General features: G+C 60.7%; 1 protein-coding gene across 2 annotated transcripts; it reads right to left on the bottom strand.

The window, feature by feature from the left end:
• Nucleotides 1–395: 395 nt before the first annotated feature.
• Nucleotides 396–27,788, bottom strand: EPHA2 (EPH receptor A2). 2 transcript variants are annotated; one of them, XR_015722813.1, is made up of 18 exons: nt 27,585–27,788; nt 22,944–23,011; nt 20,268–20,937; nt 12,130–12,285; nt 11,676–12,008; nt 11,135–11,250; nt 10,326–10,479; nt 9,764–9,863; nt 9,184–9,239; nt 8,843–8,968; nt 8,556–8,741; nt 8,274–8,335; nt 7,952–8,161; nt 7,610–7,759; nt 6,737–6,930; nt 5,963–6,118; nt 1,548–2,057; nt 1,275–1,354 (listed from the first exon to the last, which is right to left on the bottom strand). XR_015722813.1 is itself a non-coding variant. In XM_045804294.2 (17 exons), exons 1-17 carry the CDS (start codon nt 27,667–27,669, stop codon nt 1,249–1,251), a joined length of 2,928 nt encoding a protein of 975 aa, XP_045660250.1. In that variant the 5' UTR covers nt 27,670–27,788; the 3' UTR covers nt 396–1,248. The 2 variants fall into 2 exon arrangements, 1 of the variants encoding a protein (XP_045660250.1); XM_045804294.2 differs by lacking the exon at nt 1,548–2,057 and having other exon boundaries at nt 396–1,354.

Raw genomic sequence — 27,788 nt, 5'->3', positions numbered from 1 at the left:
AGAGTACTGAGGCTCCAACAAGCCAAAACTTGTGAAAAGCCTTTGTAAACCTCAGCGCCCTACATGGATGGTCAAAGAATCTATTTCAACGAGCTCTGCAGAGATGTGTGGGAGGGAGCCCATAGCTGCTCTCATCGTTCTCCTGCCTCCCAGCCCTCCAGAAGTCTAGAGATCAAAGGTGACAGAAGCCTGTTGGCATGGGGGCCAGGCTCAGCAGGGCCTGCTCCCTGGCCCCCTGCCCACCTCCCACCCACCCCCACTCCCACGGTTCCAGGACGTGTGTGCCTTGGGCGAGAAGCTCTGTTTAAACGCTTGGGGTGAGCTCCCCACCCCCCACTTCTAACACACAAGGCCGCTCTCTGGCACCGCTGCTCCCCAAAGACTCAAAACCGAGATCAGTTTGAATCATCTGCAGTTTTATTCCACAACAGCAGTAAGTCATTTCCTAACAATAAATATAAAAAAAATAATAATAAATTAAGGTTCGAAAAAAATACTCAACAAAAACAAAATCAGTAACACTGACAGAGTAGTGAATGTTGTCTAAAGAGGAGGGAGACCTAACGGACCGGCCCCCAGCTTGGGAATGTCTGACAAAGGCCACCGTCTGCCCCCCTGCCCTGGCCAGGCCCCCTGCCACACACACATACACCCCACAAAGTACAAAATATATACTTTAAAAAACCTCAACACAACCAAGCATCCTGCGAGGGCCCCGGGGAAGCAAGATTCGGCCCGCTGGGGCTGAGGGCAGGGCCTGGGCGGCTGAGGAAGGCACCAGAGGGACCGGGGAAGCACTTTGGGTCTTGCCCAGCTGAGTTGGCCGGCTGTCCTCTTCTCATTTGTGGGTGGGGCTGGAGGTACCCTGTTCACGTGACCAGAGGCGAACCCCTCCACCCCTGAGACGGCAAAGGGGAGGTCAGTCTGGAAACGTCCTGTGTGTTTGTCCAGATGCCTTGGCGGGGCTCCTGCCCCGGGGGATGCTGGGAACATGGCGGCGCCTGCTAAGTGCTTGGCAGTCTGTTCTTCGTAGACGAAGAGGCCCCCAGCTCGGGGTCCCTGAGCATCTCCCCAGTTTAGGCCAAGGTGTTGTCCGAGACCCCCCACCCCAGCAGAGGCCTCAGGATGGCATCAGTAAAGAATAATTAGAAATAAATTAAGGTCCCTCGAGGCCCAGAGCAGAGCTGGCAGGGAAGCCACTGTTTCTTCAAGTATTCTTGGCCAAGGGGGTTCCAGGCCTGCCGGGGCTCAGATGGGGATCCCCACTGTGTTCACCTGGTCCTTGAGTCCCAGCAGGCTGTAGGCGATGCGTTTCTGGTGGCCAGGCAGCCGTACCCCAATCCTCTTGATGTCGCTGTGGGTGAGGGACAGAGGGCGTCAGGGGCTGGCCGGGGAAAGGTGGGGGGGAGAAGAGGGAGTAGGGGGTGGCGCAGAGGCTTGACAGGAGGATCCCCATCCTGAAGGCTTGCTAACAGTGACAGGGTTAGGTAAGTGATAGAAGCGCCCACTCTGTGAGAAGCTTCTCCCCTCCCCCATGAAACCTGCACCATCATCTGTGAAGCAGGGGCTCTCTTCACCGCCATTTTGCAGATTTGAACATTTGAGCCTCAGAGAGGTGAAGGAACTTGTCCAAAGTCACACAGCCAGGAGGTGGAGGAGCTGGAAATCGAAGCAGCTGTGAACAAATGCCTCCTCTCCCCCAGCCTGGGTCTGTCCTCACTGTCCCCAGCTGAGGCCTCTCCCCAGGGCAGCAATCACTGGGTGCAGGGGAGCAGGGGCAGGGACCCTCTAGGGCTGTTGCTCACAGCTCTCCCCGAAAGGTCCTTTCCACCCCTCCTCCCTTCGAGCGCCCACTGCTGATAACTGAGGAAGAACTCGGGAAGCACTTCGCAGGGGGACCTCAAGGGTTAAAGTTCCGTCTGCAGGCTGCTCAGGGGAGGGGCTTGTGGTCAGCAGTCAGGTGATGAGGTCACCCCAAGGCAGGTGCTGTCCCTTTAGGATCCTCAATTTCCTCACCTGTAAAATGGGATGACTGCCTAACTGGAGGGTGGGCGACCCTGTGGAGATGGGTGGCAGAGAGGGAACAGCCTCAGTGCCGGATGGGGAGATGTGCCCAGGAGCCCACAGCCCGCTCCTGCCCCCTTCCATGCCCCCCCCCCATCCCCTTGTAAAACTACTTATGCTCCCAGGAGCCCTGGAGCAGGACGTTTATTGCTCACTCTGGGACTTTTCTCCTCCACCACCCTCACCCACCAGCCCAAACCCATGAAAACACCCAGGTTTTTATGGGCCGTCTCCTGGCTGTAAATGAAACTAATTATACGGTGCGAGCTCCTGTTTGCAATTCCGGAGACATGACTTTCCCACAGGCTCTGGGAGCCCTCAGAGAAGCACTGGGCAGGGAAGAGCAGACCCGGGTGTGTGGGGAGGATGGCTCGGGGACCTCCAGGAGGGGCTGGCTGCTCCCGCCGCAGCAGGAAGGCCAGAAGTCAGACACCGGGGAGAACTTCCTAACCCTCCACGGCAGGCCATTCCAACCGAGACAGCTGGGGTTGTTGAAAGAGCAGCACTGTTTCCCCCACACCTGTAGGTCTCCAAGTGTGGTTCCCAGGGAGGCATTCGGACCCCCAGGGAAGGAAGCACTTCCTGAAAAGGCAGGATCCTGGGCCTAAGTCCAGACTCACTGACCTTGATGTTCTGAAGGTGGGGCAGGGAGTCTGCATCTTACAGGGTCCCAAAGACCCTGATGTATGATTTAAGAACGTGTGGGTGAGGGGTGCTGGGTGGCTCAGTCGTTAAGCGTCTGCCTTCGGCTCAGGGCGTGATCCCAGAGTCCTGGGACCGAGCCCCGCATCGGGCTCCCTCCTCCGCTGGGAGCCCACTTCTTCCTCTCCCACTCCCCCTGCTTGTGTTCCCTCTCTCACTGGCTGTCTCTCTTTCAAATAAATAAATAAAATCTTAAAAAAACAAAAAAAAACCCTGTGGGTTAAGTGAGTGCTAGGAGGATAACAGCAGAGACCTAGTCCCCTGGGCTCCAGGACAGGCCTGGTACACAGTAGGTCCTCAAGAAGCACCTGCTGAGCGAATGACCAGCTGCTTTAGGGGATCTGCAGCCACTGCCCAGGCCGCCTCGGGCCCTCTCCCAGACTGACGGTGTTGATCTGACAGGGTGGGAGCTGACGTGGCTCCTCAGGCCTCTCCAGGAAGCAAAACCCCTGCGCTGGGAGGCAAGAGGCCAAATTCTAGTCCTGGGCTTCTTCAAAGCCTTGGGCGGGTCCTATCCTGTCTCTGGGCCTCAGTTTCTGTATCTGTAAAATGGGAAGCTTGGCTTAGATGCTCCCGAGCTCCACTCCTACCCCAGCTCCACTCCTACCCCAGCTCCACTCCATTTCACAGAAAAGAGACCCTGACACCTTCCCTGCCTCATTTGCTAACCACAGAGGCACAGAAGGTGAGAATCACAGCCCATCCCAAGACTGTTCCTGCCCCAGCCTCCGTTTCCCTCTTGCCACTCCTATCCACTCTGATCACAGGGGTAGGGAGACACATGACCAAGGCTACCTTTTTCCTGAGCACTCTCAATGCCAGCCCTGGTCCTGGGAGAGTCAAAAGCCCCACCTCCCCAGCAATTCCCTACCATGCACTGGCCCTGGGCGCGAGCAGTGAGAGAGGGCTCCTGGAGCCTCCCACGCCAACGATCCATTCCTCCAGCAAACAGTGCTTCAGCACCAAGCACGTGGCGACCATAAGCCCCATCAGCCTGGCTCCCAAAAAAAGCCGTGTTGTGTCGCCTCAGACACTGGACAGGGCCTCTTGTTGGACGGGGCATTTTTCTGGGCTACCATCTCTACCACTTCCTTAGTTCCTCAAAAGACATTTAGAACCACTAGTCTAGCTAGGAACTCAAGCAACTTCAAAATAATGCAGTGAATGCTCGATCCGAGAAAAGGGGGCTGCTGTGGGACCTGCCCAGCCGGCCCCTTGGGAGTGGGGAGGGAGGGGACAGTAAAGCCTAAACTTCGACCCGACCCCACCCTGACCCCATCGGGGAAAGTGCTGAGTTCTGAGACCAGCTCTTTGCGTCCCACTGGGACTCACGGCATGTGTAGACACAGCCTTTGGGGTAAAAGAGTGTTCTAAGATCCCCATTCATTTCATTTATTTGAAATAAAGAAGGTGGCAGTGCTGGTGAGTCACGCAGGCCCCAGCTCGGAGCACCATCGAGCTGGTGGGAGGCGGAGGGAGCGTGGAACGACTTCCTGCCTTTATTCAGGCCTTTCAAAACACAGCACACATGCAAACACAGCACACATGCAACACACACACACACACACACACACACACACACACACACACACACAGAGCCTCCATCCATCCAAGACAGCCCTGTCCCTGCTCGTGGGAAAGGAATTGGCCGAGGAGCACCCCGGGCTATTTCGGGAAGCTTCTAAGAACATGTGTTTCCTGTAAGCCCTTCTCCTTGCCCTCTGCTCTGCTCACCCACAAGAGTAGCCGCGCCGTTCCCGGTGGGAGCCCCTGGAGGGGCCAAGGGGCTGTTCCAGGTTCTGAGGCAAAAGGAGGGGGTGCAGACATCCTGGCCTTTGCCCACAGGCTGCAGGCTGAGAGCAAGGGGGTCAAGGAGAGGAGGGAGTGACATGGGTTAAGCCCCTACTGTATACTACGCATGTCATTTGCACTCACCCATGCCATCTGCACGGCAGGGAAACAGGGACCAAGGCTCATACATGGAATCTAATTTGATCAAGGTCTCCCACTAGGAAGTGGCAGATGTGGGACTTGAAGCCAAGTGTGACTGCAGAGCCCGAGCCTGGGACCCTGCTGCTGGCTGGAGACAGAAGATATCCTGGGACCCATCTCCTCTCTCCGGGCCTCCCTCTGGCCCGCTCTCTCCCTGTCTGACTCCCCATCCCCTGGGATGGGCCACGGCCTGGTCTAAGAAGCTTTGGCCGGCAATCACCAGCCCAGCTGAGTGGTCTTCAGAGGCCCTGGAGAATGTTCCCGCTCAAGCCCAGATCCCAGAACTTCTGTGACCCAGAACTGTGGGAGGCCGGGTGGACCCTCCCATGTGATTCCCAAAACCTCCCAGCCCCAGGGTCCATTCCGGCCCTGACCTTAGACCCTAAACAAGCTGGGCTCTTGGGACTTAACACTATTTTTAGAGGCACGAAAGGCTAAGAGGATCATGTCTTCTTCCTCCAGGGATGGGAAGAGGTGTCCTTGCCAAGGCCATGCCGGGAAGGGTCCCTCATGTTGGAGCAGAGAGCAGAGCTCCCAAGGGGCAGCCTGTGGGAAGAGGTCCCGGGAAGGGATGGCCTATGGCACTCTGTCCTGGGCAACAGCCAGGAAGTCCAAGGGCTCTGCCCATTTCTCTTCAGCACCCTGGAGAGGCACGCTGCCCCTAACCGGCTGTGTGACCTTAGGCAGGCTACATAACCTCCCAGCCTCAGTTTCTCCACTAAAGACCTCCGTGGTCCCTGAGCTCTGGGCTCTCACTGACCAGGGCTGGAACCCTACTGGGCCCCTAGTGGCCGTGGGACTCTGGGCAAATCACTGCCCTTTGCCCCCCGTTTCCCACCTGCCCAGCGGGGAGATGGACAAGCCCCACCTGCCGAGTTATCCTGAAGCCTGATTCAAAGTGCTCAGGCCCACAGCTGGCACAGAGTCAGCCCACCAGAAACACTGCTCCGACTATGACAATGACAATTATTTTCCCATCCGGGGAAAAAGATGCAGGAAGGAGGGGGAGCCGGGCGTGAGTGCCCAGAATTCCTAGCTGCTGGCCTGGCTCTGCCCTTCCTGGGAAGCCTCTCTGCCACCGAAAGAAAAAGAGAGAGAAAGAGGAAGAGGGGCGTGGCAGGCAGGTGGGGAGAAGCATGGGCAGGCAGTGGGGCGGGAGGCGGCCGCGGAGGCGGGAGGCGCGTGGGGTGGGGGGTGGACTCACTCGTTGGTCATCTGCACCACCTTCTCGATGACGGTGTAGCCAGCCGCCAGGAAGTGCTCCGTGTACTGCTGCATTTTGATGGACTCGAGCCACTCAGACACCGTGCGGAAGGGCACCCCCTCGGAGCCGCTGGTGCTGGGCAACCGGATAGACACCCTGCAATGGGAGTCACCCACCTGCCGGTGAGCGGCTGCAGCAGCCAGCCTGCCCCGGGGCCCCAGGCCTGCCGGTCCCTAACCTGGGCGATTCACCCAACCGCCCTGTACCTCAGTTTCCTTCTCTGGGCAACAGAGAAGCCCAGTCGGGTAGGGTTCAGGGAGACAGGCTGGTGTGTCAGAAGCACTCGGTGTTTACAGCTCCTGCTGCCCCCTCCCCCCCCCCCCACTGGCAACACCACCAGCAATAACCACAAAATAACAAAATGTTAAGATTCAGGTTCCTGGAGGCACAGCCCCAGCCTGGCCACCTGCCAGCACATAAAATACTTAATCGTCCTGTCTCAGCTTCCTCATCAACAAAAGGCGGATAATTATAGGACCCATCTCATCGGTTGTTTGAATGAGTTAAAACATGTTAGGCACGGAGCGCGGTGCCGGCACATTTCCCATATATGTCAACTGCTTCTCTTCGAGTCTTCTGAGCCCCGGTCCAGGGTAAGTAAAGCCCACGGAGAAGGTCCGAGCCCCCTGCCCACCGGCCCCTGGCCGGCCGCCGGACCGAAGCGGCTCAGGAGTAGAACTGGGAGCCGCCAGGCATGGGGGCTACGGAACTAACCGGGGGTCGAAGTCAGCCAGGGTCTTGAGGGAGTCGGGAGCTCGGATGAGCTTGTCGAGGATGCTGACGATGTCGGCAAACTTGGGGCGGCGGGCGCGCTCCTGCTGCCAGCACTGCATCATGAGCTGGTAGATGGCCGAGGGGCAGTCCATGGGCGTGGGCAGCCGGAAGCCGTCGTTGATGGCTTTCATCACCTGGGAAGGCAGGACGGTCGGCGGGGCTGCACGGCCGCCAAACCCCTGCAGGCTCCCGGAGGAGGCCCCGCGCGTGCCGTGGGCCCAGGAGGGAAGGGGAGCCCCAGACGCAGAGGGGATGAGCCTTCTTTCTAGAGCCCGACACATGAGCGTCAGAGGCACGAAGGGCAGATGCTAAGGGGCGCTCTCCAGAGTTCCACGGAGGCAAGGGCTCCTGACCCTGCTCCTTCCAGGGCACCCCAGCAGCAGCTACTCGGTGCGCCCTGCAGCCAGCCTCCCTCCAGTCTCGGGATGTCTACACCAGCCACTCCCTTCAGTGAGAGCCCTCTTCCCACTCCGTGTCTTCCCCCGGCCCCCTTGCCGCGCCTCAGTGTCCAGGCCGCGTGAGGCACCGGGCGAGCACGTTCCCGCACACAACTGCGTCTACCACACGCACACACGCAGACGAACACCCCCGCCCCACTCCTCGCTTCCCTGTCCTTCCGCCGACGGGAGGCAGGGACTGGCTCCGGAGCCCAGCGCAAGGCCTGGCTCACCGCAGGCCCTCAAACATTTACCAAAGGCACCCGATGCAGATGAGCCCCCAAAACCCTTCTCTGCCCAGCCGCCGGGGTGCAGAAGGGAGTGAAGGGCTCCAGGTCAGGGCAGGGGAGGGCCGGGCAGGGCGCGGGGCGCCTACCTCGTGGTTCGACAGCTCCCAGTAGGGCCGCTCGCCGTACGTCATCACCTCCCACATGACGATACCGTAGCTCCACACGTCGCTGGCGGAGGTGAACTTGCGGTAGGAAATGGCCTCCGGGGCCGTCCAGCGGATCGGAATCTTGCCACCCTGCGGGGGACCCGGGCCCGGTCACCACGGTCCCTCCGGCCGGCCCGAGGGCTCTCGCAGCCAGGGCCCCGTGCCCGTGCTCCCCGGAGGCCTTCCTGCCTGCGGAGGCCCACGCCCGGGCGCACGGGTGCGGGGACGGGGCAGCGCGGAGGCCGCTTCAGCCCCGGGAGCGACAGCCGCCCTAGCGCTTACGCTGGTGGTGTAGGTGGCCTCGGGGTCGTCCTCCAGCACGCGGGACAGGCCGAAGTCGGACACCTTGCAGACCAGGTTGCTGTTGACGAGGATGTTGCGGGCGGCCAGGTCGCGGTGGACGTAGTTCATGTTGGCCAGGTACTTCATGCCGGCCGCGATGCCCCGCAGCATGCCCACCAGCTGCAGCACGCTGAACTCGCCGTCCTTCTCCTGCATGGCACAGGCCCTCAGCCGGCAGCCCCCAACCCCGCCAGGGTCCCCGCGAGCAGCCCCGCGGGTCCACCAGCCCCGGGCCCCCACCCAGCCCGACCCGCAGCCTCACCCGCAGGAACTTGTCCAGGGCCCCGTTCTCCATGTATTCAGTGATGATCATCATGGGCTTGTCTGCAGAGGGCGGCACAGGTGTGAGGGGGTGGCCAGAGGTGTAGATGGCGGGGGGGGGGGTGTACGGGGGGGTGGTGGACACAGCTACGGACAGAGTCCCTGTTTGGTGGCCCTAGGGGGCAGCCCTTCTTAACCCCCACTGTGGGTGGTCAGGCCCTGGGGGGGGCACCCATCCCCCCATCCCCACCCCCCCACCCCCACCCCCCGTGCCCAGGCTCACATTTGGAGACGACACCCTCCAGGCGGATGATGTTGTGGTGGCTGAACTGGCCCATGATGCTGGCCTCACTGAGGAAGTCCACCCGCTGCTTCTCCGTGTAGCCGGCTTTCAGCGTCTTGATGGCCACGGGCACCTCCTTCTTCCCCGATGCCTTCAGCATCCCCTTGTACACCTCCCCAAACTCTCCTGCGGGAAGACAAGGCGGGAGGGGCACCCAGTCAGCCTGGCCATCGGCCATGGGGCGCTCCCAACTGGTCTCAGGCCCCTCTGCAGGGCGCCGCGCTCACCTGCTCCAATGACCTTCTGCCGCGTGACACAGGAGGGATGGATCTCGGTGGTGAACTTGAGCACTGCCTGGTTGGGGTCCTCGTATGTGTGGGGGTCCACGTATGTCTTTAGGGGCTTCAGTTGTTCTGGAAGGGAGGAGAGGCAGGGTCACAGTTTGGGGAGGGGTCCCTGTGAGGGGTCACCCAAGAGGAAGAGGAGGAGGCCACATGAGGGCCCAGGCCCCCTGAGCCGCCCACGGAAGCCCTGGGCACAGCCTGGCTGCCCCACCTCCCCCACAGAGCTTGGGGGGTCTGTGGGGCCGGCGGGGTAGGGCGGGGCATAGAAGGGCACAGCATCTCACCTGACTTGGAGAAGTAAACGTCCTCAGAGGACTGGCGGGTCCGCAGGCTCTTCCTCCTGAGAGAACCCCACGGGGAGCCGAACACACAGGGAAGGTCAGTGACCTGCTCTGGCCATGAGTCTCCTGCTCCCCCCAACCCCCCCAGTCCTAAGCCGGGGCTTGGTGTGCTGGGCACTCTGCTCAGCAGGCAGAGGGTGCGGGGAAGGCAGCGGGAGAGGCGGGGAGGAAATGAGCAAGCAGGGCTCCCTCCTTGGGATCTACGCCCCATAATGGCCCCTTAAGTGGCCATAATGAGGGCTTTCCTCATTAGAGCTCCCAGAGCTTCCTGCCTGCATGTCCAGAGGAAGTGTGGACACACCGTTACTAACGAGAGCAAAGATAATGACCGCCACGTCCCCAGCCCCCGCGGCGTGCCAGGCGCTGCGCTGGGCACTTTATGGCTCACCGCGTCTACAGGGGCCCCCGGCAGGTGGGGACCAGATTACCAACAGCCCCATTTTCCAGACAGGAAGCCGAGGTTCCCGGCCCTCTGCGTCCCACCTCAGCCCTCTGGGGAGCCCAGGCGTGGGCTCCGACGGACCTGCGATGGATGAAGATGCCGATCCCCGCCAGTACCAGAAGCAAGACAACGCCGACGGCCACACCGCCAAACACTGCCATGTTGCCAGATCCTTCCGTGGCTGTCAGGGGAGACCAGCTGATGACGAGGTTGCCCCCCGCACTCCAAATCAGGGCAGTGCCCCCTTTGCACCCAAGGGCCACTTTAGGGACGTGTGCGGGATGCTTTTGCTTGTGATGGTTCATGAGAATATTTATTCCCACTTCATAGATGGTAAATGACAGGTCTTCCCTAGGGAATATGGTAGGAGCAGCCCGGTGTGTGGGACTCTCCGTGACACGGGATTTGAACTGGGTCTGCCAATGCTGGACCCCATGTCCTTCCTTCTCACAGCACTGCCCCGAATATATGTCCCTGGATCCCCCTCCCCAGCCTTGGGGCCGATCCCCACCAGGCTCTCCCAGGCCCTGGCTGACCAGGAGGGGGGCATGTCTACGTTCTTTGATCCATTTCCTCCCCCCAGACGTCCCAACCGTTCTGTTTCCCGGCCCTGGCCCGGCCCACGCCCTGGTGCCCGACTCACACAACGTCTGGAACTCATGAATCTTGCTGCCAGCCCCTTGGCCCTCCTGTGTCAGCGCCTGCACCTGGACCAGGTAGACGGTATCCGGAGCCAGGTCGTCCAGGGTCACAGAGAAGCCCTCGGTGCGGCGCACGTTGTAACTGTTGGAGTCGCCCTGTGGATGAGGGCAGGGCGGGGGCGTCAGCTCGGCCCCCCAGAGACCATCCCTGCCCAGTTCAGCAAGGCAGCTCGCTTACGTTAGCAAACTCGATGCTCTTCTCTTTTTTTTAAGATTTTACTTACCTTTTTTTTTTTTTTAAAGACTATTTATTTGAGAGACAGCATGAGCACAAGCGCAAGGACAGACAGAGGGAGAAGCAGACTCCCTGCTGAGCGTGGAGCCCAACGCAACTCGGGGCTCAATCCCATGATCCTGAGACCATGACCTGAGCCAAAAGCAAGAGCCGGACGCTCAACTGAGCCACCCAGACGCCCCTTGACGCTCTTCTTACAGCGGAGGAAACGGAGGCTCAGAGAAATGAAGTAAGTCGCTCAAGGTTCCAGCCAGCAAAGGCATACCCCAAACTCGAACCCAGGTCTGTCTGATCGCCGAGCCCTGGCTCTTCCCCTACCCCGACTATCTCTTCTGGGGATTCCAGAACACTGTGTCTTCTCTCCCACAACTCTCCGCTGTGCTGACCCGGGAGAGGTGACTCTCACGAAGACCGCGACCCCAGTGCCCTCATAGGCCGAATGCGGTAAGCATCTATGCGGCCCATCAGTCCTCTCCGTACAGCCCAGCCGGGCTCAGCCCTGACCCCTTGAGTTACCTTCTTCCGGTAGGTGACCTCATACTTCCACACACGGCTCTGCTGGGGCGGGGGGATGCTCCAGGAGACACTCAGCGAGGTGGTGCCGCTGCCCTCCAGCTTCACTTTGGGGGGCTCTGGGCAGGACGGTGTGCAGGGGAGGGGTGTGAGGAGCCACATGGGGGCAGCTGGGGGCGGGGTGAGTGCCCCCAGAACCAGTCCCATCCACGGCCCAGGCTCCTCAGATCCCAAGCTGGGATTCTTCTGGCTCTGGCGCACAGAGCCGCCCGCCCTGGACCCCACGGGCTGGCACACCTGGGGCCCCCTCCGAGTAGCTATGAGCGCGTGACTAATAAAATTCAAACAACAGCTGACCCCTGGGATAGCCTGTCTGTGGGCAGGCACTGTTCTAGGAGCTTCATATATAATAGTTTATTGAATCCTCTCGATAGGGAGGAAATTGAGAGAGGTCACCGAGCTCGGATTTCTAAGCCCCGGCTGTTGCCTCCCTCCGGACACAGCCAAGCCCTGGGTGGCTGTCCCGCTGACGCCCGGCCCTCACCTGTCTGGTTGATGCTGACGCTGGCGGTGCGGAAGCTGCGGCTGGCCACCAGGCCCGAGACACCGTTGCGGGCCTCCACGGCGAAGGTGTAGTTCATGTGTGGCTCGAGGTCACTGACCGTCACGCTGGTGCGGGTCAGCGCGTGCGGCGGCTCCGAGTAGCGCACGCTGGCCTCGCAGGGCCCGCACTCGCCCGACTCGGGCCAGCACTGCTCGCAGGTGACGCTGTAGACGATGTCGTCCCGGCCCCCGCTGTCCTGGGGGGGCGTCCAGCGCAGCTCCACTTTGGCGCCCATGCCCACGGCCGTGAGGTAGTGCGGGGCGGAGGGCGGGCCTGCACAGAGGGCAGAGGCCAGAGTTCAGCCCCGGGTGCCCTGGACGCGTCGAGCAGCAGGCCACGTCCCCGTCCCCCCTCCCCTGCCCCAGCCGCCCTCCCTGACCACGGCAAGACTCACGAGTGCAAGGCATCGACAGCAGGTCCTGCGGGGCCCGGAAGTAGCCTTCCTCACACTCACAGAAGGTGGCCCCCTCGGGGGCCAGCACCGTGTGCACGGGGCACTCCAAACAGGGGCTCTCGGACGCCTCGGACTTGAAGAATCCAGGAGAGCAGGCTGCCGGACACAGGGACAGGCGTCAGTTCGACCAGCTCCCACCCGAGGCGACTTTTCTAGTGAGACCTCGTCGTGGGGACCCCACGCAGGTCGCTGAACCTCTCTGGGCCCGTTTTCTTGTTGGTAAAGCATCTCGTGATGACAGAGTGCACGGCAAGCGTCCAGCTCACGCTGGGCGCCCAGGAAGTGCCTCACCCGTGTGCTCCAAAGCTCTGCACACTCCCCGTCCGCTCTTGCAACTGGGGCCACACCCGAGCCTGGCGTGCAAGGCTCACATCTCACCCGAGGAGCCTATCTCGCACCTGGCTCGGCACCGGACGGACCATGCTGCCCGCCTGCCTCCTCCCCTTTAATTTGTGCAGACCAGCCCGATGGGGCCCCACCTAGGCTTCCAGCTGCCCAGTAACTGCGTCTTCACCGCTGGCCTTTGTTGACCCACTGTCACCACCGCCTCAGCCCAGCAGCCAGGCACGCCCGCTCAGGATGCCACCCCTGCAGGTGTCCCCCCACCCCAGGACCTGACTGCCTTCCTGTTCCGGGGCTGGCCCACCAGGAAGCAGGAAAGGCCAGGCCCCCAGCACCTTCTGTGGAGCTGCTTCCAGGACCGAGTCATTTCCGCCACTCGCAAGGGCAGCCAGGAAGCAGCTTTTCCTCCCCGGGTGGAAGGTCCTGTCCTGGCCAGGCCGGCTAGGGGCTCAGGCACCTGACTCCAGAGGCTTCTTCCTCCCACCACCCTATCCTGCCCATGCCCCAAGCCCCTTCCTGGCTTCACAGGCAGGAAGCTGCCCAGACACGGGGCCCATGGTGCAGGGCTGCTCAGGGCTTGGGCAGCTGCCCAAGTGGCCAGAATGGGGGTGGGATCACCTTAGGGACCTCTTCTGCAACCCCACCATTACTGTACCCGCCTCCATCTTATTCTGTGGACGGTGTCCTGAGACACCTCAGGATATCACTCCATGCTGTGGTCCCCGAGATGAGACAAAGCCACTGAACTCAGGGAGTGGGAGCGCATGACTATGTCTGCCATAAAGGGGTAGTCGAGAGCTAAGGAGATCTGAGGAGTCATAGCGGGGATATTTCGGCTGGGGCTTAGAGGCTGCATAGGAGTTCGGCAGGGCAGAAATGTTGGAAGGAGGAGGTATGGGTGAGAAACAGCAAGACTCACACAGAAAGTATGAGTGGCTTTCTCAGCATAAATGGGGGGAGCAGGAGGCAAGAAGGCCGAGAGGTTTCCAGGGACCAGACTGAACGAGGACTTTAATGCCAGGCCAAGGAGCCAGGACTTTATCCAGGGGCAAAGTGAGCCACTGAAGGACTGAAGGATTGACACAGAGCAAAATGGCACAGATTCTCGGACAAGGTCTCCCTCCTTGTCCAGTTCCCTCTGTGAGCGGCAATGGGGAGCAAGACTGGGAGTCAGGGGACAGGACTCAAGGGACACCTCGGCAGCTCCTCTCGCCCACCATGAGTGAGCAGCCTGTCCTGCCACGCGCCGCCCCCATGTCAGAACCACAGCAGAGGCCCTGAGGACGCTCGTCCAGGACAGAGGGGGCCTGGGACCTCATTCCTGCTCTGTGTCCTGGGACGCAAACAGCGCCCGCTGATTAAGCACCTACTGTGTGTAGCTCCCGGACCACGCCCCTGCCATTCGTTCATTCCTCACGACAAGCTCGTCAACCGTGGGCGCCGTCTCATTCATTCTACTTTTGAGGGGAGGAACCTGAGGCCCGGAGAGGCAAGAGCACTTGTCCAAGGTCAACAAGCTCCTAAGACACGGAACCAAAGCCTAAACCCAGGATGCCTGACTTTGAGCCCCTCTCCTCCCACACGTGTCTTGTTTTAGAGCAAAGAGAAACCAATGTTCTGAAACAAGCCTCAAAGGGACAGGAGAGGAGTCCTGACTCGCTTCAAGAGCCAGAAGATCAGAGCAGCTGGGGGGGGGTACGTGTGTGGCACCTCCCGACCTAGGTCTTCTCAAACGCAGCACGTTCATGGCCCAGGCGAAGCAAGGGCAGGGTCAACCCCACACCATTGGTTCGGGAACCAAGTCTCCTACGACCTCAGCAATCCAGGCGTATTTTTTTTTTTTAAGGTTTTATTTTTAAGTAATCTCTGTACCCAATGTGGGGCTCGAACTCACAACCCCGAGATCAAGAGTCACAGGCTCCACCGACAGAGCCAGCCAGGCACCCCTCACGTGTATTCTGCATTCCTCCTTATATATTACACATTACAAAAATAGCTCGCTTCTCCCCACATTTTCAAGTAAAAATGAGACTCCAGAGAGCCGGGCCATTTTATGTTGGGATCTCAATTCCCCCGAGTGCCCCGATTTGTCCCTGGAGGGGCCTATACCCTGGGTAAGGGCTGGCCCCCTCGGTCCAGGCCCAGGGGAGTGGGAGTGCTCAGGGGGCCCCCAGAACCACCTTCCAGCCCAGGCTGGGGAGGGGACCACAAGCCCCCACAGCTCGGGCTTGGTTCTACCGAAGGCATTAGCCACCTGCAACCCCCCACAATGCCCCCGCACCCCGGCCCCCCCAGTCCTGTGCCAAAAGGAGGAAGGTGGGGTAGGGGAAGAGTCAAGTTCCATTCTTTGGCCCCAGAGCCCGGGGGTGGCCTGACTGCTGCTGGCAGGAAAGAGGGAATTTGGAGAGATTTCCGCTGCGGATATGCCAGATAATACAGTGGGGAGGCAGCGTCAACGGGGCATGTGCTTGCCTGACGAGAACGTGCTGCCCCCACCTCCGACCGCACAACGACAAGGGGCTGTCCCCAGGGCCCTGCCAGAGTGGGCCAGTGCTCAGGGGCCCCGGAGTTCACGGGGAGGACAGCAGCAAGCCCCGGTGTCTTTCTGACCTCGCCAGCTGGATCTCCTGGCATCCTGGGCACACACTGGGCGCTCACACACACCCAAACACACCCACGGGCACAAGATGCGCACGGTCCCTTAGCTGGCCGGGGGCTCCTATGCATCCTTCAATACCCTGCTGGAGCGCCTCTCCACGGCTCTCCCAGACTGCCCGACTTCTGGCCCTCTTCTGCCCCCCGGGGCATCTGTTACTCAACCTTATGTGTGCCAAATAGAAATGGAGCACTTCCTACGTGTCTGGCACCATCCGGGATATGATGGTGAGGCAGATCAACACCGTTTCTGCTTCGGGGGAATTCTCGGCCTGGCTTTCGTGCTCCCTTTGAAATGACTCCTGCTCCTATTAGCGTCTTCTGTGAGCGTGGCAGCAGGCACGGCGCCCGATCTCTCTGTGGCCCACGGCTCAGCACAGGGTCCGGCACGCAGTAGGGTTGACTCGGTGGAGGGACGGGTGGGCGAATGAACGAATGAATGAACGAATGAATGAACAAATGTGTGAGTCAATGGCTAAACCTAGGACGAGTGCATTAAACACTCACCACAGGAGTGAGCGGTGTCGCCATGCCCTGGGAGACCCTGCGGGGACGGCGCCCTGGGACATCAACCTGCCGGGCACAGGAGCCTGGCCTTGGCACACCTGTGGAGAGCTTCTCTGCCCAGGGCTGCCTGGCGGGCCCGGGCCACACCGAGCAGGGGAACTGGGCCACGGTGGCTGCACCCAGAGCTGCACCCCGGTTTTTCCAGTTCCCGATGCCCGCCTCTCAGGTGGCAGCGTGGAGCGACTTAGGGACATACGCCCTCCGCCCTCCCGAGTGACGCAAATCTAGCCTTTGGCGGAGCCCCTCCCCCCAGGCCCAACCACCTCTCCAACTGGTAGGAGGTCACAGGGTCAAGAGGTCACAGTGGCCATTCACCTGGGGCCAGTCACCTCCCCAGGCCGTGGAGGCAGAGCGTGGACTTTGTCTTGTGCCCTGACAGGCAACAAATGGTGACCCAGAAGTCATCGACCCTGCCAATGAGGGGAACTGTTAGCTCCCGCCCCTGGCGGCTTCTTGTTCCCCAGGGGCTCCGGCGGCCCCATGTGGGGATGTCCCCATGGCCCGATTGCTGCTAGCACCTTGCCTCCTTCCCCTCACACACACCCTGGAGAATTATCTTCAGGCACATTCCTCCCCCAAGCCTGAGATAAGCACGGCTCTCCCTCTCCCCCTCACACACACCGCCAGCCTCCACCTCCTGCTGTCTCCCCACCAGCAGCCTTTTATCTTCTGTTTGCTTTCCCTGCCTCCTTCCTTCCGTTCTGGGGACCCACTTACCTCCGGAGAGGGTGGGAGGGGCCACCCCACAGAGCTGCCCCCCCCTGGTGTGAGCTGAGGGCGGGGCAGATGGGGGCAGAGGTGGGGAGCTGCCATCCCCCCGCTCCCACCCCAGCAGGCCGGAGGAAACCACAGAAATGAGGCCCGGGAAGGGCCGTGCCCAAGAGTCAACAGCTCACAGAGCCCCCAGCCTGGGGATCAGTCCTGTCCTGCCTCAGCGGGCCCCTGACACAGCCCGGGGCCAACCTGCCCCGAGACCACCTTGACCAGAGCCATCCCCTGCCCAGGGGATGCCTTCCCTTCAGCTGTGGACCCTGGGCTAGGCCTAGGCCACTCAGGCTGCCAGTACCGGGACCCTGCTTCTTGCCCCACGCGCTGAGGTCATCCAGTCAGCTGTTTACCAGGGCAATCTGGGTTCTCGGGCTTTTGGTAGAAAATCACAGGAGGAAGATTCTGATCACTAGGTCAGCAAGGGTCCAAGCCACCCATTTGACAGGTGGGGTGAATGAAACCCAGAGGGGACTTGCCAAGGGCACACAGCTTATGGGGAGGACACACGCCAGGGGCAGTAGCTGGGGACTGTACGCTGCCCTCGTCGTGCCAGGCCCCCACTCTTTTGGTCACTGGCCACTCTTTCCTCTCTCTGGGCCTCAGGTTCCTCATCTATAAAATGGAGCTAACGTCCTCAGCCTCTCTGGGTTTGTGAAGACTGAAGGAAACCACATGAAATACTCGGCCTGGTGCCTGGACTGGGTGGGATGTCCCTATGAACCGGGGGGGACAGAGAAATTAGAGAGGAGACATCCCCAGGGGGCTGGACCCCTTGAAGGCGCAGGAGCCTCCAAAGAGAGGAACCCCCCACGGTGCCCACCTCCAGCTCTGGCCTCCCAGCTGCCGGGCTGAGCCTTTGGCCAAAGCCGCCGGCCACCTGCTCACCTGGCCCGCAGCGCCCACGGCTGAGGCGCCAGGCAGGGCCCCGGCAGCTCAGCGGGCGATGCCAACACAGGAAACAGAGACAAAGCCGCCCCAGGGGAGAGGACAGGGGAGAGGCCGGTCAGCCTGAGCGACTCCACTATCCCCCAGGCAAGGCCGGGGGCAGGGCGGGGGGCCTGGAGTAAAGTTGGCTCATTCCTGACATAGCTACGAGAGCTCTCCGGGCAGGGTGCCCACCTGTCCAATCGCAGCACCTGGGAAGTGCCTCCCTTCTGCTGTCCACTTAACTCTTTCCTGAGTGCCAAGCTTCCTGGGGAAAGAACCCTGAAAAGCAGCGAGCTCCGAAGATGACCTAGACCAGGTGCTCGGTGACCTCAGGGAATCCACACCCCTCTCTGGGCGTGATTTGTCATCAGTAAAAGCCCCAGTGGGAGAATCTGAGTCCACGGCTCTGTGAAGGGTCAGGCGGGAAGGGTCAGGCGGGGAGGGCCGGCCCTGCACCTGCCTCCATTTCTCCCTCCGTGTGCTCAGTAACGGCCCCGATCGTCCACCCTCCCACACCAGGACCCGCCATCCGGGGGCTGCCCGGAGAGCTCGCGCTCCATCCTCTGGCCAGGAGCTGAGTCAGGGATTCCAAAGGAACTGGTCATTTCCCGCCCCATTTCCTGACCCATCCTCAGGCCTGGGCGCCGCTGCATCGCCTGGATTCAAATCCGGTGCAACCACACATCTTCGCTGTGTGACTCCAGGCAAGCCTCTTCACCTCTCTGAGCCTCAGCCTCCCGTCTACGAAGTGTCTCGAAGACAGGTGGGCCCGACTCAGCAAGCGTGCTGGTAAAGCGCTCGCCTGGCTCCCGCCTGCCCGTGGAGGGCACCTGTCTATAGGAGCTCCTGTTTTTATCTCCACCGGCCTCATGGTCGAGGGCTGTTGCAAACGTCGGCAGGGATATCGAGCAGCCAGGCTGGGGGTTCCCACACACACCGAGGGCCCCTAAGAGCCATGCTGAGGGAGCTCAAGGAGGAAAAAGCAGGGCGACAGACGGCTGGCAGCTGAGAGGGCTCCCCCAGTAAAGTCAAAGATTCTGCTCTTGGAAACCAGTCCTCCCAATCCGCGGCCTACGCAGCTCTTCACAGGCAAAGCCTGCCAGAACCCTGACCCCCCCCCCACCTCTAGGGGAAGGAAACCGGCTCCCCCTTACTGGAGAGAGCCTCCCCCTCCCCGCAACCCCCCCCCCCCAACCCCAACGTCCACTTATCTCTGCAGGGCCTGAATCACCAGCCTGTGGAAAGTTTTCAGCTGCCCCTCACCCCCCACCCCTGCATTCTTGTGTGAGGATGTCATGTGGGAGGAGCCTGCTCGACCCACTGGGCTGCCTCTGCCCCCCCCCCCCCAGTCATTGTCTGAAACTGGGAGTGTGCACTGGAGATCACCTAAAGCAGGGGCCAGATCGGGAAGAGAGACTCGGCACAGGGGAGCTGGAAGGACAATGGGGTGGTAGGAAGGGCCGCAGCAGAGACTACACCACAGGCCTACTAGGGAACTTCTCGTCCAGGGGTTTACAGACTGTGTTAAGCAAGATTCTGAGGATCTGTTTGAAGAAGCAAATACAGCCTATCAGAAAAGGCTTGAGGCTCCTCGAACATTTCAACCTACTTCGTCTGGTGCCCGATCTATGGCTAACAAACCAAGTAGAAAGCCTTATTTTTGGCCAGAGATGAAGAGAGGTTTACCCAAGATCACCCAGTGGGTACATGCCACTGCAGGGACTGAACCCCAATTTCTCAACACCCCGCTTATCTCAGCAAAGAAATTCCCAGAGAGAGCAGATGAGCTGGCCTTCCAACGGTTGGCCTGCATTCCACAAATGCCCTGCCCCACAGCCATTTCTAGAAAAAGTCACCCATTGAAAAAATCCACATTGCTGTAGAGATTTCCGCTGTCACAGGCCCTGGCTGTGCCAAGCCACAGCCTCCTGATGTGAGCTCACTAATGCCCAGGCCCTGTTCCCAGACAGAGCCCTGGAGAATCAGGCCCCTCCTCTGGCTTCTATTTGTTATCAGTAGAAGATTGTCAGGAGAACCTGGGTCCAGACCCCGGGAGAAAGTCAGGCAGGGAGGGCAGACTTTGCACCTGCCTTCCACTTTGACCTCAATGCAGACGTTTTTCAAAAGCTCCCCAAGTGATCCATGCGCAGCCAGAGGGTGTGAATCCTGGGTCCAGTTCCCTCACCGCCATGTACAAAAGAGCAGCCTGAGAACCAGAGAGGTTAAGTGACTTGCCTAAGGTCACACAGTGCGTTAAGAGAGATGGAACGAGCTCCGGGGACCGGACCATGTGTCCACGGTGGTGGTAGATAGCCGATACTGAAGTTATACTTGTGGAATGAATCAAAAATAACAAGCACGCTTGAAAGCACTTACGTGTCAAGTACTGAGCTAAGCACTCCATGAGCATTAGGTCATTTGATTATCCTAACAACCCTACGAGATGGGCACTGTGTTTCTCTCCATTTCACAGAGCAGGCAACCAGCCACTGAGAGGTTAAGAAACGGGCCTAAAGTCACACAGCTAAACGTAGAGCTGGGATTTGAACCCAGGCATTTTTGCCCTAGAATCCTTGCTCGTAACCTCCACAGTATCCCACTTTTCAGTTTATCCCTTCTCAGGGAATGAGCGAAGCCAACCATAAATGAGGAAACTGAAAGCCAGGAAAGCCCCATGATTTCCACTCAGAGAACCACTGCACATCAAAGCAGGGGTGACCTTCCCAAGGTCCCAATGGTGCCAGAGCCAACCCCAGAACCCAGGAGCCCAGCCTCCACCCCAGCACCCCCGTTCCCCGCATCCCCAGACCCCCACTCACCCTGGCAGGCGTCCTCCACCTTCTCGTAGCCGGCCTGACACAGGCACTGCCCGATGGGCACGAGCCACTCGCCGTCCACCGCGCAGTGCATGCGGGGCTCCTCGCCCCCCGGCGGCACCACGGCGTGCTCCACACACGTGCCGGCCACCGTGGCCAGGGAGGGCGCGTCCGAGCCCGCGATGGTCTCGGGGAAGCGGGCCAGGCCCTGCAGCAGCTCGGGGCACTTCTTGTAGTAGACGCGGACGGAGAGCAGCGCCACGCAGGCGCCGATGTCCTGGAAGGCCAGGTAGAAGCCCTTGCGGCGGAGCGGCCCCACGGAGCGCTCCTCCACGTTCAGCTTCACGTGGCGCGCCTCGAAGTCGCTGCTGACCGTGATCTCGTCGGGCGCGATGGTGTCGATCTTGGTGAACTGGCGCTTCTGGAAGTTCGTGCCGTAGTCCACGTCCGACTCGGCGTAGTAGAGGTTGAAGGTCTCCTTGCAGGAGCTGGCGCCCCCGGGGAAGCTGTTGCAGTCGCGCACGGTGAATTTGAGCTCGATGAAGATCCGCTCAGCCTCGCCGCGGTACACCCAGTTGGTGCGGAGCCAGTTGTCCTGGTCGCCGGCCACCACGTTGCACACGGAGTACATGTAGATGGGCATGTCGTCCATGATGTTCTGCATCAGGTCCCACTGCACGGGGCGAGGGGGACAGCTTAGTGTGGGCAGGCACCCGGGGAGATGCTGAGGCCCAGGGGCAAGGCCCCCGTGGCAGAGCGGGGCATCGGGACGACGCTTTACGTTCTCGCGAGCCTCATTAACAGGGAAGGAAACTGAGGCCCAGAGAGGAGCTACAGGTCACCCTCACGGGCTAACTGTGGCTGAGCTACGACCTGTCCTTCTGGGGTCTCTGACCCCAGGGTCAGGGTGCCTGGCCTCTCTATTGGACTGGGAGCCGGGGGTGGAGTCTGGGGGATCCGTGTGACCTCGGGTGAATCACTTAAGCTCTGTGAGCCTCGAAGTCTGCATCTGTACAATGGGGACAGGATCTGCCTCACAGAATGGCCGTGAGGATGAACGACAGAGGGTCTACAAACTGCTAAGCACATTGGCTGGCACGGGTAAGACAAAGCAGCTCTCATACAGGCAGCTGGTATCACTAGTCGTAATAGTAGTATTGACTGGACGTGCGTATGTACGGACGGTGTGAGGGGCAGGGGAAAGGGTTAAGTCAAAAAGAATGGATGAGGGGTGCCTGGGTGGCTCAGTTGGTTGGGCATCTGCCTTCGGCTCAGGTCATGATCTCAGGGTCCTGGGATCGAGCCCCACATCACTGGGTTCCCTGCTCACTATATTCTCCCTCTGTTGCTCCCCCTGCTTGTGTTCTCTCGTTCTCTCTCTTTCTTAAATAAATAAATAAAATGATTAAAAAAAAAAAAAAGAATGAATGATCCTGCATTATTTAGATCTTGGCTTTGGAACAGACCGGCACACGGTCTTCCCCCCTCAGAACATCAGCTCAGTCTCCTCTGGGAAGACTTGGGCCAAGTGCCCCCTCTGGCTCCCGCAGTCTCCATATCCCCTTTATCACAGCACTTGGCGTCTATGTGGTGACACCTGCACCTGGCTCCCGTACCAGACTCTGAGCCCGTCGGGGAGGACAGCGTTGCATTCATTTATGTGCCCAGGGCCTACGTGGAACAGAGCAGGTGCTCAGGAAAGTATCTGTTGAATGAACAAGTGAATGAATGAATGAATAAAAGCAGAGGGGCTGGGGAACGAGGCCTGCGCTACACTGTATGACACTGGCCAAGGCCTCACTCAAATGCCCTTGGGCCTCAGTTTCCCACTCTGTATAATGAGAGGGTTGGATTAGGTGATCTGTGCTCCTTCCCAGCTGGACATTCCAGGATTCTGGAAATCTATACAGCTGTATCTCAGGCCCGCACGGGGCTAAGGTGACCAGGGACAAGCACCTGACTCACACAGATCGGGCCAGCGGTGGGAACTGCCCCAAGTAGACCCCTGGAGATGTACTTCTCCCTGGCTCAGGACCCCAGGACAAACTCAGCAAGGGCCCATTATATAGACGGGAAAACTGAGACCCAGAGAGCAGCAGTTATCTTCCCCAAGATCACACAAAGCCGGGAAAAGGATCCCAGTGTCTTGCCCACCAGTCCTGGTGACAGTTGGGCAGGGAAAGGGGGCAGGTCTTGGGTGGAGATGAGGCAATACAAGCTCAGCCCCTAGCAGGAAGGGGAAGTAAAGGCTGGGGGAGAAGGAGAGGGGCAAGCAGGAAGGAACTGGATCCGGTTCCCCCCCGGGGCTACAGGAACCCGGGAGCCGGGTCTCTCCCTTACCCCTCACCTTCTGGGCTGGGACTTTGAAGACAGGGAGCCTTTAACCCCTTCCTCCCAAGAGGTAGATGGAGGAAACTAGAGGGGGTTCCTCTGGGCATCCAAGGGTCCCTGCTCTGCTGGGGCCTCCAGCCGTCTCCCTGGCCCTTTCTTCCTCTCCCTTCCCCACGTTCCAACCCCCAGCACCCCACCCCCACCCCGGATCTGGGAGGGCAGACTCTGAGCCCGGTGTGGTAAACAGGAGTGTGATCCCTGGCTAAGCTGTTCAATTTAGGCTGGCCCCATCCTCCCTGGGTTTCAGTTTCCCCATCCCCATGCCACCGCTTGACCTTGTAGGCTTACCCCTTTGCCATATGGGTGCGTGAGCCAGCCGAGTTCCCCTTTAGCCGCAGCAAAGTCCAACAGTACAACTGCAAGAGATGGGAGGGAGGGCCCATGAGCTTGGGGGCGTCTCTAAGACTCAGGCCATGGCGGGAAAGGTGAGAGTCCCCCAGGAGCCCCAAGAGGCCTTGATGGCTTCCTCAGCTCTCATAGAAAGACCCCACTATACGGGGTAACTATATCCCAAAGACCTGTCCCCTGACAGAGAGGGAAACAGGGACCCAGGGAAGGGAGGGGACCCAGGCAAAGCCATGCGACAGGCTGGGTGAGGACTAGGCCCCCCATTTCCCAGGCCACAGTTCCAGCCATGCCACCTCCCCCCTTGGTTAGCCCCCAGCAGGGCAGAGCAGGACAGAGCTCAGCCCAGCAGGGGGACAGCAGCTGGGCAGAGAGCTGGGGTGGGCAGGGCTGGTAAGTGACACCACACCCGCCCCGTCTGCTTCCGGAAACAAGGCCCCTCAGCAGCACTTCACATGCATGTGGGCCTCGGGGACACTCATGTGTGCTCCTGCCACATCCCCCCCCAGCACGAAACACCCCCACCCCACCCAGGCCACGTAGCACATACATCAGTAGCACATATGTGCATACATGGCTCGTGGCACTCCCAGAGGGCTGTTAACAGGTGGGAAGAGCCCCAGGGAGGAGAGGGGGGACGATGAGTGGGGGGTTTCTGGAAACTGATCCTCCCACCACAAAAGCCACAGAGCAGGCAGAATAAAGCTCTGAACCCATAGGGCCTCTAGGAGGGGCCCAAAGGTACACACAGCTGGCGAGGTCCCGTCCCTGGGAAAGTCGCTCCCTCTGCCCTGTGCTTCACACCCTGGCTACTACCCTGGCAGCGGTGCCTGGGGGGACAGAGATGGAAACCTTTCGAGGGGACTTCCAGGCCCACAGAGATCAGCTGCCAGGCCCATGCTGTCCCCAGAGAGGTAACTGAAGCCTGACGGAGGGACACACTGCCAGCGGCCTCCCTAGTTCGAGCCCTGCCCTTGGGCAGCTCCCATCGGTCCACCCCTGGCTCTTTGGCAGGCTCGGTGGCTATAGCCAAGACCCAAGACCCCGGGTAGTGTCCCTCCTCCATCGCCAAGTCAAGTCCGGGTCCCATCAGGCACCACCACCGTCCCTAGAGAGAAAGGACACTGGGGGAGCTCCGGCAGGGAACCTAGACAATGCCCCCCCCCCCCATTCAGAGAGTAAAATCCTCAGGTGGAGGAAGGAGGAGACCAAGCACTCACTGCCTTGGAGCATGAGGAATATGGCCTCAAGAAGCAGCATTCCTCAAGCCTAGGACTTGGAAGAATGACTCTAAGCACGGGACCGGGCAGGCAGGGGGCAGAGATGGGCCCGATTTAGGGGTGGGGATGGAGTGAGGGGACTGAGAGAGGAGTCCTGGAAATCCTCTCCTGGGGTTAGGACGGCCTCCTCCCCTGGGCTGAAGGCCCCCAGGACTGATGCGAGGCATTGCCCCCGGCTGCTGACCTGGGCCAAATCTCTCTAGGAAGGGCTCTGCAGCCCAGACCGGGAAGAGGAAATCCGATGTGGCACCTGTCCCAAGGCTACTGGGATAGGGGAGGGTGCCTGGAGGCGGGTGGGGTAGGGGCACAGATTTGTTTGGGCATGCCCGGGGCCCAGGCTTGGAAAACTCACTCACCCCACTAGCAAATGGAATGTTCTAGCTACAAAGGAAGGAATCTGGGGGTTCCTGGCTCCAGCTGGGTGGTAGGAGGACAAGAGTGAGTGCCCCCCACAGTTCTAGACATCCCCTCCTCCCCGGACTGGTAGGAAGCTGCAGACTGTGCCCCCAAGGGAGGGGGGCTCAGGGCTCCCAGGCTCTGAAGGGTTAACCTGGCCCAGAGGAACCCTACCACCCCTGCCAGAGTACATTCCCCTTCCAGCCCCAGGCCTGGCTCTAGAAGTATCACGGGGCTCAATCTGAGAAGAAAAGAAGCCTTCACACAGGAAGGAGCCTCCCCGGGGGCTTCCAGCCGCAGCCCCCTCCCTGGAAATTCCCTAGAACCGATCACCAGGAACCAGAGCCCGGCCCTGGTGCGGCTCTCTCTCCCTGAGCTCTTCCAGGGACAGAAGGCTCGGGTTCCCTGGAACGGGTGGGGGGGGGGGGTGGCAGGGAGCCCCTTGGTTGCCCCTGAAGCCTTCACTGAGAAGCCCTGGCTGGGCAGGGCTCATCCAGGAGCCCTCAATCCCTCTTGCCACCCCTTAGGAAACCTCCCTCTCTGACTTCCCTGCCTTCAGGTCCATCACGAATGTCATACTGCTTTCTTTACTCAAACACAGCACTACCTGGGGTCACCTCCCTGCTCCCCACATCCCACTTTAACCGAAACCAGCTAATTCCTAAAGAAAGGGGGCTCTGTGGGAAAAAAGGGAACAGAGGGCAAACGGGGCTCTTACAGAAGCCAGCCAAGGACTTTCCAGGGCCCCGGAGCCCTCTCCAGCCCCTTCCCATCAGCCACCTCATCAGCACCACTGCATCCGTGCCCAGCTACTCGGCTTCCCAGGAAAATCAGCCATGAAACCACAATGCCGGGGGCCCTGGGCTCCAGCGGCTCCAGAAGCCAGACGCTCAGAGCTGACCCTCTGTGCAGAGGGCCCGCAGGCTGGCAAGGGCTTAGCTTGTGCCTCCCTCAGTTTCCCCATTTGCAAAATGAGGACAGATTCAGTGGCTGTCCACTGGCAGAATCCAGACAGGCTCCATCTGGGTCTCCAAATGCATTCTGGCTCCTCTACCCACAGGGTGGAAGCGAGAAAGGAGAAGGGAAGTGAGCAGCAGCCTGGGTTAAGGGTGGAAGGCGCCTGTGGGTCCTTCTCTCTGCCCACACGACCCCCCCATCTACCTCCCGACAGATCTACCACATTTGGCCCCAAAACCAAAGAACAGAACCCACCAGCAGCTGCCAGCTGGGCCAACACCCCCCCACCACCACCACTGTAGGGCATACCTAGGGAGTTGTTCACAGGGACTCTTGGAGCCTAAGTAAAAATATTCCCCCACCCCAGGACTCTCCAATACCCACCCTCTTCCTCCTCCGTCCCATGGAGGGGGCGGCTAGTGGGCTAGGCTGGGGAGGGCACAATTGTGGGGCACGAGGACCAGGCGGCTCCAGGCTTTCAGGCTGGTGGCCGGGCTGCAGCACACCCGCTCAGTAGTGTGGGTCCTGCCTAATCCCCTCGCCCCAGGACAGCCTTCCAGAAAAGCCTGTAGTGATTCCAGCTGTCTCTCCCCTTCTCTCCAAGCACAGTCCCCCAGGAAGGGGGAGGACCAAAAGCTGGGGGGTAGAGAGAAGGGGGGTGAGTACTGGAGATGGCAGAAATCCCTGCCGCCCACTCCTGCAAGTTGGGACCCGGAACCCTGACCCATGCAGGAACTGGGACAGGATGTGCCCCCCACCTCCACCTCCAAGAGCTCCAGCTCTGGCCTCTTTTCCTCTCAACTTGGAAAAGCAAAACCTCCCACCCCTTTTTGGGAGGCAGAAAAAGAAAGCAAGGCTCAAGGAAACTTCTCACCGGCCTGGGTTTCCTCTGCACTTCCCCCTGCTGGAGCCTGCGGAAGCCTCGCTCTGCCCAGGCAGACGGGGAAAACTTGCTCTCACTGTTGGAAACCGAAGCCGGCCTCGGCTGGGTGGACAGGAAGGTCCTCGGCCAAGGGCAGGAGCCCCCATCCGCTCGGCGACCCTAGCCGAGGGGCAACGCCCCCACTCACACACCTGCCCCGCCCAGGGCAAAGTCTGCGGGGCCCCTCACCCGGCGCCGCTCCGGGAGCGCTGGGGTGGGGGTGGGTGATTCAGTCCCCCACCCCCGGATGCCCGGACTCTCCAGTGGCCCTTGGGGTGACGGCTCCACACCTTGAGAGACCGCGCCCCCACCTGCCGCATTTCCTCGTTCTGAGTCACCCCTTGCTCAGAACGCTTGACTTTGGGACTTCCTGTCCGCACTCGCAGCCCCGAACCTGACCCCCGAGCCTGGGAATGCGGGTTGGGAAGACAGGGAGGCTCTGCGTGGGCAGGTTGGCCCGAAACTCCCCCCATACTCTCCTGCCCGACTGGAGGCAAAGGGAGGCGTGGAGAAAATCTCTGGGAGCAGGGGCTTCCGCAGAGGGCTCCCTGCCGACCGGAGAGCCCCCTCCCCAAAAATGAGGGGCCTCCACAGGAATGCTTCTCCGCGAAATCGGGGCAAGCGGGTTAGTGAAGACAGGACACCAAGAGGCTGAGTCCGCGGAAAGCCCCTCAGGCACCCCGTTCTCCAAGGGACCCCCGCACCCCCGTCGGGACGCGTTCCCGAAGCCGCCGCCGGGGCTAAGACCGCGTGGCCCGCGCTTCGGCCCCTTCTCGGCGGCCTCCGAGCCCCTTGCGCCCGGCCGCCACCCCTTAGTCCCCAGAGGCCCCGTAACCCCGGGCGGGGGGTCCCAGATTCGTCGCGAAGGCAGCGCGCGCGCCCTCCCGACCCCAGCACACCGGGGCTGGCGACGCCGGGTCGGTTTCCAAAGTTGCGCGCGTCGCCCCGCGGGGCTCCGAGAGGCTGGGGGTACCGGGGTCGGGACGCCCGGGCTGCGGCAGGCCGGGGCGGCCCCGCGCGCACACTCACCTTCCTTGCCCTGCGCTGCGGCGGCCGCGGCCAGCACGCAGCCCCACAGCAGGGCCAGGCAGGCGCGGGGCGCCAGACGCTCCATGCCGCCTCCTCGCTCCGGGCCGGGTCCTCGGCTCCCGCACGCCCGCACGCCCGCACGCCCGCACGCCCGCCTCTCTGCCCGCTCCCGCCCGCGGCCCGCGCGCAACTTCTCGCCTCCTG

The sequence above is a fragment of the Ursus americanus genome, chromosome 33 (genome assembly GCF_024610735.1).
Source record: "Ursus americanus isolate L20-20 chromosome 33, mUrsAme1.1.p, whole genome shotgun sequence".
Classification (NCBI taxonomy): domain Eukaryota; kingdom Metazoa; phylum Chordata; class Mammalia; order Carnivora; family Ursidae; genus Ursus; species Ursus americanus.
Note: the sequence above shows the minus strand (reverse complement) of the source record. Positions and strands in the feature narration are given on the sequence as shown.